At 42.8% G+C, this 12,475-nt stretch overlaps 1 protein-coding gene across 3 annotated transcripts in view; it reads left to right on the top strand.

The window, feature by feature from the left end:
• NUP93 (nucleoporin 93) overlaps positions 1-12,475 on the top strand; it is a 118,841-nt gene that overhangs the window by 76,291 nt on the left and 30,075 nt on the right. The window contains exons 5-6 of one of the 3 annotated variants that reach the window (XM_023726885.1): positions 300-428; positions 11,787-11,861. In XM_023726885.1, coding sequence (XP_023582653.1) covers positions 300-428; positions 11,787-11,861 — 204 coding nt within the window. Of the gene's footprint in view, positions 1-274; positions 429-11,786; positions 11,862-12,475 lie in introns of all 3 variants that reach the window. The other 2 variants (XM_023726887.1, XM_023726886.1) reach the window with 2 other exon arrangements.

Here is a 12,475-nt window from a genome sequence, read left to right as displayed (position 1 = left end):
AGTCCTTTGGACTAATCTTGTCCTTGTATCCTGTTCTCTTCATTCTCCCTTGCTCCCGAAGGGATGAGACCAGTGGAGTATCTTAGATGGCCGCTCCCAGGCTTTTAAGACCCCAGACACTACTCACCAAGGTAGAATGTAGAGCATTGTACTTTAAGGATAATTTTTAAAGTCAATTGCTTTTGCTTTACTTATGGAGAAGTGGTAGGTCTGGGGGGCTTTTTGTTTCTGTTCAGCTTTATGGGGAACCCTGTTCTCTGTTTTTTCGCTTGAGGCATTGCTCTGCTCCTCTCTGACAGACCTTCGCCATGGCTGAGGAGTACCATCGAGAGTCAATGCTGGTCGAGTGGGAGCAAGTGAAACAGCGAATTCTCCACACACTGCTGGCGTCAGGGGAAGATGCCCTTGACTTTACTCAAGAAAGCGAGGTAGGTTGAATCCCAAAGATATACCACTATTAATAAAAATGTGAGCTCAAAGAATACTTGACTACCAGCAGTCTTGGCACAGTTGATCACTACCTCCCCCTTGAAACACCTTCTTCAGTTGGCTTCCAGGACATCTACATTTGTCTGAATCTCTTCCAGCATGTCTGGCTGCTTCTGCTCGGTCTCTTTTGCTGAATTTTCCTCAAACTCCCTGACCTCTACATGTTTGAGTGTCCCAGGGCTCCATCTTTGATCTCTTCTTTTTTCTCTCTTAATCACTGCCCTGCTGATCTCACCTGGGCTTGTGGCTGTAAATACTGTCTGTGTGCTAAGGACTCTCAGATTAATACCTGTATCCCAGCACCCCACACTCATATATCCAGTTGCCTTCTTGTCTTCACTTGGATGTCTGATAGCCTCTCAGGTAAATTGAGAATTGAGTCGTGATAGCAAACACCCCTCCTTCCTCCCTCCTTGTGCAGCCTTCTTTCCTCATGGAATTCCTCATCTTTATAAATGACAACTCCAGTTTTTCACTTGCTCAGATCAGAGCCTCAGCCTTGTTTTCGTCCTCTCCTTCTTGCCCATCTCATACCCAGTCTCTCCCACATGTTGGCAAATCCAATTAGCCCTACCCTCAGAATATACCCAGAGTCCAACCACTAATCACCACCTCCACTCTTAGCACCCTGGTCCAAACCACCATCCTCTTGCTCAGATTATTGAACTAGCCTTCTGGCTGGTTGTTTTCATTATCTATTGCTATGTAACAAATTAGTCCAGACCTTAGTGCCTGATAACAACAAGCATTTATCGTATCACAGTGTCTGTGGGTCAAGAATTTGGGAGCAGCTGAGCTGGGTAGTTCTGGCTCCAAGTCTCATAAGGCTGCAGTCAAGGTGCGGTCAGCCCTGGGGTTCAAATCCTAGCTGCAGCACTGACTAGTTTTGAGACCTTGTCCAATTATGCAACCCTGCAGATCTTCATTGTCTTCATTGGTGAAGTGGCATTATTGGAAAGATTAGTGATACTGTAAAGCACCTGACCCAGAATGGCCATTCCTTACTATTGTTTGGGTAAAAAAAAAAAAAGTTTCAGATAAGGGGGAAAACCGAAGCTTACAGAGCCATGTGCTATGCTGGTGAGACCCAGGACTGTTGGCTTCCTGGCTGTCACTCCTTTGAAGTCTGGGTCAAGAGTGGGTAGCTGGGCAGCTTCTCCTGCCTGCAGGGTAACTTCATGTGTCTTGCAACTGCATATCTGCTCCTGATTTAAAAACCAGTGTTTCTATTTAATTAGCCCCCAAAGAAATGGATGCTAAAGTCATTTGTCTTAGGAAATTGCTCATTAAGGGCCCTATCTCACATTTCTTAGTTAAATTGTGTCCCAACCCAAAGTCAGAGTCTTTTGGAAAGAAGAACTAATATATAAAACCCTTGACCAGCCTAATGTTTCTTTCTCAGTTCCTCATGAAGCTAGGTAAATAACTAAACTAGCTCATGGTTTTATAAACTTCATTTTTTAAAATGGTGTTAATAGGTTGTGGTTTGTACTGGGATTTGGAATTAATTAAAGTTGCTAATGAGATATTCTTTCTCGATTGCTTTTCTCTTAAAAATAGACTAGTCTATTTAGTAGACTCTTCTTCCCTGACCTCAAGAGTCCCCTTGGAAAGGAGTTATCGATGCTCTTGCTATTCTCTATTGTGACATCTAGCAGGGTGGACTGCTTTGCTATACAAGTGGTTCAAATGATTCTCTCTTTGTGTTCACCAGGGAGTCGCCATTTTCTGGAACCTTGTAGGTTTTGTTTGTTGGTTGTTTTTTTTTTAAACTTTTTTCCTAAAGTATGACATATATAAAGAAAAGTGTATAGGTCGTAAATATACAGCTCAATGAGTTATCACAAACAGAACACACCCATGTAACCAGCTCCCAGATGAAGGAACAGAGCATTACCAGCATGCCAGCCATCCCTCTTGTATCCCTTTCCGTTTAGTACACCCCCTTACCAACAAGGGAACCACTGTCCTGACTTCATGTCATAGATCAACTTTGTCTAGTTTTGAACTTTATGTAAATGGAGCCATATAATATATACTCTTGTTTCTGGCTTCTTTTGCTTAACATTCTGTATATCGTTATATGTGGTTGTAGATCATTAATTTTCATGGCCAAACAGTATTCCATTATGCAAATAATTGTAGTCTGTTTATCCATTCTAGTATTGATGGACATTCGGGTAGTTACCAGTTCTTGACTTTTATAACTAGCACCGTTGTGAACATTCTTGTCCATGTCTTTTGGTAAACGTATGTTTGCATTTCTGTTGGGTACACCAAAGAGGGGAATTGCTGGGTCATGGGGTGGATTAACCAGTAAGCACGGTACGAACCAGCTTATAGTAAGCAAGGTACGCATGGGCTTACTTGTGATTACTTAATAATCTGTAGTGCACAATTGAGGTGAAATCATGCACTACAGATTAGTAAGTAATCACAAGTAAGCCCGTGCATACCTTGCTTGTTAGGTAGTCCGTCCCTATGTAGGGTACGTGTACGTATGTTCAGTTTTAGTAGACACTGCCAAATGGCTTTCCAGAATGGTTTGATGAATGTACTCTCCTACCAGAATTCCATACCCTCACCACACTTGGTATTTTCTGTGTTTTTTAATTTAACCATTCTGGTGGGTGTGTGGAATTATGTTTTTATAGGCTATTTTCATAATGATGGAAATGTGGTATTATCTCCACTTGGTTAGACACTTTCTCCACCCTCTTTATAGGAGATCACAAAACGGGAAGACCAGAAGACAGGCTTTGGAATTCAGCAGGCCTGGGTTCCCAAGCCTTGATTTCTTCGTTGTAAAATGCCTCTGTTGCAGAGCTGTTCTAAGGAATGTAGATAACGTATGTAAAGCACCTAGCCCAGTGCCTGGCATAGAGTACACACTTGGCACATCCTAATAGTTATTTGTCATGGTTGTTAGTATTTGGTAGGCTACAAAGTATTAAGTTGACGTTCATCATTTTAAGATGGATCTGTCCCTTTTTAAGTGTTTTCCTTTGTTTATAAATTATTGCTAGTAATGAAAAAAATACCTTTGGGCATCAGTAGAAGAAAAATTAAAGAAGTATGACTTGATATCTGAAATATTCTTTTCTGAGCCCATTATGACCAGGAATAAAGTTGTTGGAATCCAAAGAGTCATTACTTAGTTAGAAAGGAAACTCCAGATCATTTTGAGCTGATCTTACATTTGAAGGAAAATGTTTAAATTTGGATAATTTATTATAAAGAGAGGGTCGAGCCTTTTTTTTTTTTTTTTTTTTTTAAATTTTTTAATTTAAGCAAAAATGGACTAGGATATGGTGGCTCCTGCAACAGTTTTCCCTCAAGCCTTCCTATAACAGAAGAACATGGGGACATTGGTAATATCTGTTCCTGGCAAGTTTTAATAAAGGAAGTGATGCTTCAACAGCATATAGTCAGTTTGGGAAATTAATTTCCTTAGGGATAGCGTTAAAGAAAGAGGTAGTAATGTTTAAAAAGGAAGATAGGCAATTTAAAGATTGTTAATAACTTCTCAAATTGTAGTCTGAATAAAAATGATGTGCTTTGAAGCAAGAAAAAGACTCCTGACTGAGAACCCTTGTGCCCCCGTTTCTGTATCTGGCCAATGTGAAGAAGAGCACCCCCAACCCCCAGTGTTATGCTTCTTGCTTGACAGTGAGTGGGATTTAAGCAGTGTTGGGAATCTTTGATATACACTAGCCAACTTTTAAAACACTATGTAGAGGTCAATTTATCTAACCTCAGCGTAGTCTAGTGGCTGTGTTGTTATTGTTTTTGTTAGGTACCATTGAGTCGATTCCTACTCATAGCAACCCTATAGGACAGAGTAGAACTGCTCCATAGGATTTTCTTGGGTATAATCTTTACAGGAGCAGATTGCCAGGTCTTTCTCCTGCATAGCCTCTGGGTGAGTTCAAACCATCACCTTTTCGGTTAGCAGCCGGCTGCTTAACTATTGCGCCACCAGAGCTCCTTGTGTTGGTATTAAACATAGTCAGTGGGTAGTCCCTTGATGTACTATCTGGAGAATGACTTGGCCTAGCAAGCAACAGGCTTATTAGCGAAGCTGAACAGAAAATGGTGGTAACATTCCATGCTGTGGTCTGGAACAGTGTATGTTGAACAGAGTCTCTAATTTTGATAGCTACTGACTTAATACCATATTTCATCAATTTCCACTGTAAAGTGCTGGCAGTAGTAGTAGTGTTGAAACCTGTCTAACTTCAGGGGGGATAATGTGAATCAAAATCAGCCTAAGCTGATCCCTATGAGGTGGAGTTCAAACATACCTTTACCTTACAACCTTTTACCAGTTGTGACACCAGCCATCCCTCCTATGGCACTCTCTACTTTTTTGCTGTGTTCGATAATGCATTGCAGTGGCCACACAGAACACCACAGACCATGCTTACAGTTAAGTGGTTTATTAAAGAACAGGGTACAACTCAGGATCAGTATCAGCAGACTACAACTTAGGATCAGGATCGGGAAGCACATAGGCAGAGTCTCCCTTCTTCAGTGTAGGACAGCTCTCAGCTCCTCTTGACAATGTAGACCTCCTCTCAGCCCCCTCAGAACAGGCTTCTCTTGGCCCTGCTGTCTGTCACCACTGATTACCTCAAGGCCCCTTCTGGGCCTGTTGCCACTGGCTTTGCTGTTGGGCCTTTTCCGTGCCTCTCACTGTCTTACGTGTTACAGTCCTTGATCTCTGTTACAGCTCTTTTAGGAGGTTCCTTGTTTTCTCGCTCTCTTCTTCTTGCTTCTTTCTGTCTCCAAAACCTCTGTGGTGTTGGCTTCTTATATCTGTAACTCCTTGTCAGTTTCAAGGCATGAGCCTCTCAACAGGGCCATGAACTGACCAATCCCCTCTCAGTAGGCCACAGACAGTTCATTTGCATAGTAGGCTATAGACAGTTAATTTGCGTAGTCCACAGTCAGTTTATTTGCATAGTCTGTTGACCAATCCCTGCAGGATATATGCTAATCACAGGGCAGGCTACAGCCCAGGTCCAGGCAAAAAGTATCAAACCATCCTTGTTTACAGCTTACCCAGGAAATGTTAATCAATCTGAACAAAAGAAACAAACCCTCTGGGGTAGAAAACTAGGGCAAACGTAAAGCCTCAGGGCTTAGGGGGAAAATCTCTCAAGCTGTTTTTCCAAAGAACCAAGGCAAAAGGCCGTATAAAAGGAACTCATTTCACTATATCCAGTCGCACATTTTTTCCACATTTTAACATCTCTGAAATCAGGATATGTCTTAAATTCAGTAGTGTGTCATAGTTTAATTGACAGCATTTTTTCCTTCCTCATGGTAAATAAAATAACATTATGTCTTACAGTAGATGGTATGTTAGATTCAGTGAAATATACTAAAATGTAGACTGGCAAGTTTGTTTGAAAACTCCAGACTAGATGATTTCAAACTGTAGTTTTGGCTCCCTGGCCCTTTCCAGGGGGGTTGAGAAGGTGACTGCTCTGCACAGACCTGTTTCACATATGGAGTTTGAGAAGGATTTCAAGTATAGAGAGTGCTCTGCTGCTCTTTCAAAAAGAAATTAAAAAACAAACAAACTCATCAGGCCCTGGATTTTATTGTCATGATATATCATACATGAACACCTTCTCTTACATAGTATTCAGATGGTAGAGGTATAGAGGCATGTAGATCCACCCGTGAAAACTCGGCCACTGTCCTCGGCCCCCCACCCAAAGGTCGCCTGTGTCTGTGGCGCACACATCCTTCCAGTTCTCTCTCAGGTACTTATGTGCTCATCTACATGTATATGTACATCTTATCAATTTATTCCATAAATGGCATCATTTTATATATTAGGTTCTACAATTTAACATTTCGTTTTGATTTCTTTTTTTTTTTTACTTAATTTATTTTGGAGCTTTTTCCAGGTTAGTACGCGTAAGTCCCTGTTGATTTTTAGTGACTATAATATGCTCCATCGTATGAATGGCCCAGATATTCTTCTCATTTTATCCATGAGGATTGAGAGTCCAGAGAAAGTAGATGTCATTACCCAAGGTCACACAGTCATTAGTTGGGTTGCATTTAGAACCTGGATTTTCTAGTCCCCAGTTGGCGTTTTATCCTAGTGTCCTGGGCTTCTGTGTACAGATTTTATAGCCAACTACCGCAAATTAATCACTTTGGTTCCATTTGGCATGCATGATGCCAAAACATTCCACTTAGAAATTAAACTCTCTTTCTTCTATACTGCTGTCATATTTTCTTTTTACTCTGTATTTGCTAGAAAAGTTATATTCCTTTTCCTCTCACTAGAATGTGAACTCCTTGGGAAGAGTTTTTTACATCCCTGGAGGTGCTTTGTGCAATTGAAAAAAACCAGACCCGTTGCGGTCAAGTTGACTCCAACTCATAGTGACCCTGTAGGACAGAGTAGAACTGCCCCATAGGGTTTCCAAGGAATGGCTGGTGGATTCGAACTGCCAGCCTTTTGGTTAGCAGCCGTAGCTCTTAAAAACTATGCCATCGGCGTTTCCTTTGCACAATAGTAGGTGCTTAACAAAAGTATGCAAAACTGAAAAAGAAGCATTGCAGTCCCTTCCCACCACTGTCCAACCACGTCCTCCCTGTCCTGGAATGTTCTCTTAAGACGGCTGTTTTGGGAACACATCTACTCTAAGATCTTATGTCTGCTGCCAAAGGCTGCTATTTCTCCACGTATCTCCACCCTCCTGTTGAGCCCCTAGTTTTCCTCTCCGGCCCTACTCTTCCATTTCCCTGCCTTTCTGGTCCCTGTTTCCTGCTTCTGTCACTCCCTGCTGTGACTCAGTGAAGCTGGAGTGCAGAAAAACCCAGAGGTCTGAGGAATTTGGAACATTATTCCCACACAGCATGCTGGCACCTACTTTCCAAGCCCTCAAGCAGTCGCTGGCTTTTGAATTCCAGCTTGAGCATTGGCCAGTTCTCTGCTCCGAAATGTGCATGTACACATCCTGTTGATGGATAATCGACTTTATGTGGTGATATAGAGGCTTGGCTAAGGACAGATGAAGGAGAAGTACTTTCGTAAACAAGAACATTAGGCAAAATTAATTTAAATGGAAATTCAGAGGCCGAAAACCATCTACTTTTTGAATGGATAATTTAAAAAATTAGGTGTTTAGTACTGGAAAATATTTCTCAAGGCTGTTCATGTACATATTTAGTTCAAACGAGTATGCCCAGCAGAAATACTTTAGTGCTGTTCCCCTTCCATCCCCTCATTTATTCTCCCCAACTAGGTTTCTAGAATTAACAGGCTCAGTGCTCTAATGTTTAAAAGACTGTGGGATCTTCAGGTTCCGTATGGTTAGTCCTGTTCCAGAAGGTGGCCATCTTATAACACAGCCCTCATCTCAGTGTTACTAGGAACACTTAGAGTTAGTCTAGAAGTAGAAAATGTGCTGGTTCTGTTCAAACAAGGAATGTCTGTTTCACTGTAGAAAAATGTGATGAGGATTTCCAGCCAGCACAAAGTAAAATATTTCAGGTCATCTTTCTGTAGTGTCGGTTTCTGTCCATTGTTGCTCAGCATCAGCTTTGTGCTTATGCTCATTATGGTTGTTCGGTTTTTGATTATAAAAGTAATAGTAACAGACATTCTTCGCAGAGTTGCTGTGGTCTCCTGCTTCAACAGTGCTTGAACGGAGCCCCGTGCTCACCAACCTCCCCTCAACCAGCTGCTCCCAGCCACCTCCGCCACCACCTCACAACAGTGCCCTCAGACGCCCCAAGTCCACCCCCCCTGCCCAATTGCTGCCTTGATGACTGCATCCCCCTCACAGATGCACTAGAACTACAGCCAGAACTCGGAAGCCACCATCAACCTCCAGATCAACCTGGAGCTCTACGCCTCCTGTGTCTGCCTGTCCATGTCTTAACTACCTCAACTGCGATGATGTGGCTTTGAAGAATTTTGCCATATATTGTCTTCATCATTCTCAAGAGGAGAGGGAAGGAATATGCTGAGAAACTGATGAAGCTGCAGAACCAACAAGGTGGCCGAATCTTCCCTCAGGATATCAAGAAACCAGACCGTGATGACTGGGAGGTGAGCTGATGCAGTGGAGTGTGCGTTACACTTGGAAAAAAGCATGCGTCGGTCACTACTGGAACTGCACAAACTGGCCACTGACAAGAAGGACCCCCATTTGTGTGACTTCGTTGAGACCCATGTGAAATCCATCAAAGAATTGGGTGACTACGTAACCAACTTGCGCAAGAAGGTGGCCCGGGAACCTGGCCTGGCAAAGTATCTCTTTGACAACCATACCCTAGGAGACATTGATGGAGAGAGTTAAGCTTTAGCCTGGCTTCCCCATAGCCATAGGGGTGACTTCTATGGTCACCAAGACAGCACATACCTGTTGGGTTTACCTTTAGGTTTTCCATAAATTGTACTAAAACATACAGTTAGGTTCTTTCGTTTGTACCATTCCTTCAAATAAAGTAATTTGATCCCCCCCCCCGCAAAAAAAAGTAATAGTAACAGCTAGTGTTTATTGAGTGTTGACCATGTGTTGGGCACTGTGCTGAGCTTTTTACTTCATACAATAATGCTGTGATAAGTACTATTACTCTCCCCATTTAATCTTTATCAAAAACCTATGAGGTGGATACTATATTGCTCCCATTTTACAGCTGAAGAAACTGAGACTCAGAAGTAATATACTCAATGTCACATACCTAGTAAGTGGTGGAGCCGGGATTTCTAACCACTACTCTGTTGTTCCACGATGGCTGTCTTTGGAAAGTTGCCCTGGGAGGCAGTCTTGAGAAGGCTGAGAAGTGCAGAGTGTGATGCCAGACAATGGATTCAAACCATGGCTCCACCACTTCCTATTGGAGTGGCCTTGGGCAAGTTCCTTGCCTTTCAGTGTGCCTTGGTGTCTTCATCTGTAAAATGGACATAATAGAAGTACCTGCCTAATGAGCCTTGGTAGCACAGTGGTTAAAGTGGTTGGCTGCTAACTGAAAGTTCAGCAATTCGAACCCACCAGCCAGTCCACGGGAGAAAGATGTGTCAGTCTGCTTCTGTAAAGATTACAGCCTTGAAAACCCTATGGGACGGTTCTACTCTGTCCTCTAGGGTCGCTATGAGTCAGAATCGACTCAACGGTGATTGGTACCTGCCTCTTAGGATTGTTGAGTTACGGAAATTAGACAGTGCTTGGCACGTAGTAAATGTTCAGTAAGTTTGATGTTGTTGTTGTGTGCTGTCGAGTCAACTCATAGCAACACTATTGTTATTATTGCAACCTGGTGGTTTTTTTTAATTCTTTGAGTGTTTCAGTTAAGAATTCTTTGAGCTGTGAGTGACAGAAAACTTGAGATTCAGTGGTTTCAATAGGGGTTTGTTTTTCACACATAAGAGGAAGTGTGGTGGTGTGGAGAGTGTTGGCCTTAATTCAGTTGGTCTGTAGAACCACCAGAGACCCAGGGCCTTTCTTTGTAGTCAGCCATCCTTAGCACCTACACTTACTTGAGGTTCACAAGATGGCTGCTGCAGCTCCAGACATCACATTTGCATTTAAGGCAGAAAAAAAGGGAGAAGGCTAAAATGCCATGCCAGGCTCTTTCCTCCTTTGCCAAGAAAAGCAGAAACTGTCTCCAAAATATCTTAGCAAGCTTACGCTTTCATCTCATTGACTAGAGCTGGGGCATATGGCTACTCCTAGCTACAGTGGAGGCTGGGAAAAGGTATATTCTGTGATGTGTAGGGGCCAGCTTGTGAAACCCTGTTGTTAAATTTTCACAAAATTTGCAGTGTGGTTGCTGTCACCTTGGATAGCTTGAAGTCTGCTGTGGGAGGAGTATTTACATCATAGAAATCAGCAAATGCTACAAGTCAGGCCCCCTTTCCCAACAGCCCGTTGTTAAATATTTACCGGCACGCAACTGGGTGTATTTAATTCTATAGTGCCAGCCTCTGTAATGAAAGGTGGCGGGGGTAGAAGTGAGAGGTAGGGATTGGGAACGGTAGTTGGGTCAGCCAGCCAGCAGTGTCTACCAAGGTCTGTAAACTCTTTAAATCTCTTTTAATACTGATGGTTCCAGAAGCTCAGAGCTGCGGAGGAGCTCTCGAGGTAGTCTAGGAGAGTCCCTTCATTTGACTGATGAGAACCCGAGGTTCCAAGAGAATGTGCTTGCCCCAGACCCCAAAACCAGAAGTGAAGTGACCCTCCTGGAACCCGGGTATCCTGAGAGTCTAATGTCCCTTTCTCCAGAACCTGTCGGTGTAAACCCCACTTTCTGCCTCCTGCCCCTCCCTCCTCTCCACCCTTTGTGGTGCACGCTTGCTCGTTTTCCCTTTGCCAGCTTTGGTAGTGCTGGGAATTTTTACTGCTATCTTCGTCAGTTTCCCAGGCAGCCTTCTTTCAGTTGCTTTGTGTTAGATTTTGGAGAATAGAGCATTGATTGTTAATGAGATAAGCTTAAAGAATTTAATTTCTGCTATGGTACAGTACAATGTATTGGAAATTTAAGAATATACCCAGTAGGCATTATTTTGATACGTATTTGTTCACTGCAAGGGTAACAAAAGATTAGCTTTAGTCTTTCTTTAAAAAAAAAAAAAGACGAATATTAGTTTTTCATGTTTGTGTCTAACTCCCCATCAGATGGTAAGCTCTTTGGACACAGGCTCTGTGGGCTTGCTGGTTTTCATCCCTGTGAGAAAGGATATGCACATGGCTGTGCCGTGGCAGGCACTTAGCAAATATTTACTGACTTAATGAATGACTGCCCAACTTGGACGGGCTTCACATCTTCAGATGCCAGAAATCAATCAGCAGCTGTTGTCTTAGTGTGGATTCTACATTGGAACTGTCTCCATCCTGAGGTTGTGGCCCTGTAAATGCTTTTCCCTCCTCAGCTGCCAGGTTATGATCGATGGTAGCAGGAGACCCACACAAACGTGATGGCCTCACTGGTGTGAAGACATTCAGGGAGGCGGGGCAGGGGACTTAGGATTGAAACCGAATGTTAGAAAGATGTGCATTTCCAGAAACAGTCATTGAGATATCGATAGGGCTAATCCAGCCTCCCATCATTTTCGAGCTAAGCAAGTCCCATGCCTGCTCCCTTCTCATGTGTTCGTGGTAAGAGAGTTGCATTTTATTGAAACCCCTGAAACCATCATTTTGAGGAAGGCTGATTAGACAACAGAGACTCCTGACAGCTATGTTAAAGACAAGAGTATGTAGATGTGATTTTTTTTTTCTTTACATGACTGAAAACTGTTCTTAATGTGTCTCTATCTGCAGCCAAGTTACATCAGTGACCTTGGACCCCCCGGTCGAAGCTCTCTGGATAGCATCGAGATGGCCTACGCCCGGCAGGTGAGCGTGCCCCCCAGGAAGGTTTAATCCAGGAAAAAGCTTTGTGAGCCCTCTGGAGAGTAAAAGGGAGTAAAGACTTCATGTGAAAGTCAAGCCCTGAAAGCAGTTTGGCTTTTGGTTCAGAAGACTGGTTAATATTTTACCTTATTGGTCACTGGAGAATTCTGTCAAATAGGGTAATAGAATGCCTCAATTTTTATTTGGGGAAGTAGAAATCTGCCCTCTAAACTGATGAAGGCATCTCATTTTGCATTTGGCAATAACCCCACATACAGTAAAACTTGAGTAACTCTACTGCTTAGTAAATGGAGTTCTGTATTAACGGAATTACCTGGTTGGCTAACAGTATTGTTAGAAATCCTTCTCTAATAAGAAAGAAATTTTTCAAATGCTTTTCTGCCTTGGTAAGTACAGTGTATTCAGCGTTACTTAATATCATTGTTTTGGAGAAACTCCTGGTATTGTGGGGATCATGGATTCAGATTCTTTGTGGTTAGTACAGGGACTCTGCTGTGCTGGACTGAAATTGCCCTGAGGGCAGTATATACCTGGAATTGACTTTGAATAAAGCAGTGCTGGCCAGCTGTGTGTCTTGTAATTTGCCCCCACCCCCC

The sequence above is a fragment of the Trichechus manatus genome, unplaced genomic scaffold (assembly GCF_000243295.1).
Source record: "Trichechus manatus latirostris isolate Lorelei unplaced genomic scaffold, TriManLat1.0 scaffold00014, whole genome shotgun sequence".
Classification (NCBI taxonomy): domain Eukaryota; kingdom Metazoa; phylum Chordata; class Mammalia; order Sirenia; family Trichechidae; genus Trichechus; species Trichechus manatus.
Note: the sequence above shows the minus strand (reverse complement) of the source record. Positions and strands in the feature narration are given on the sequence as shown.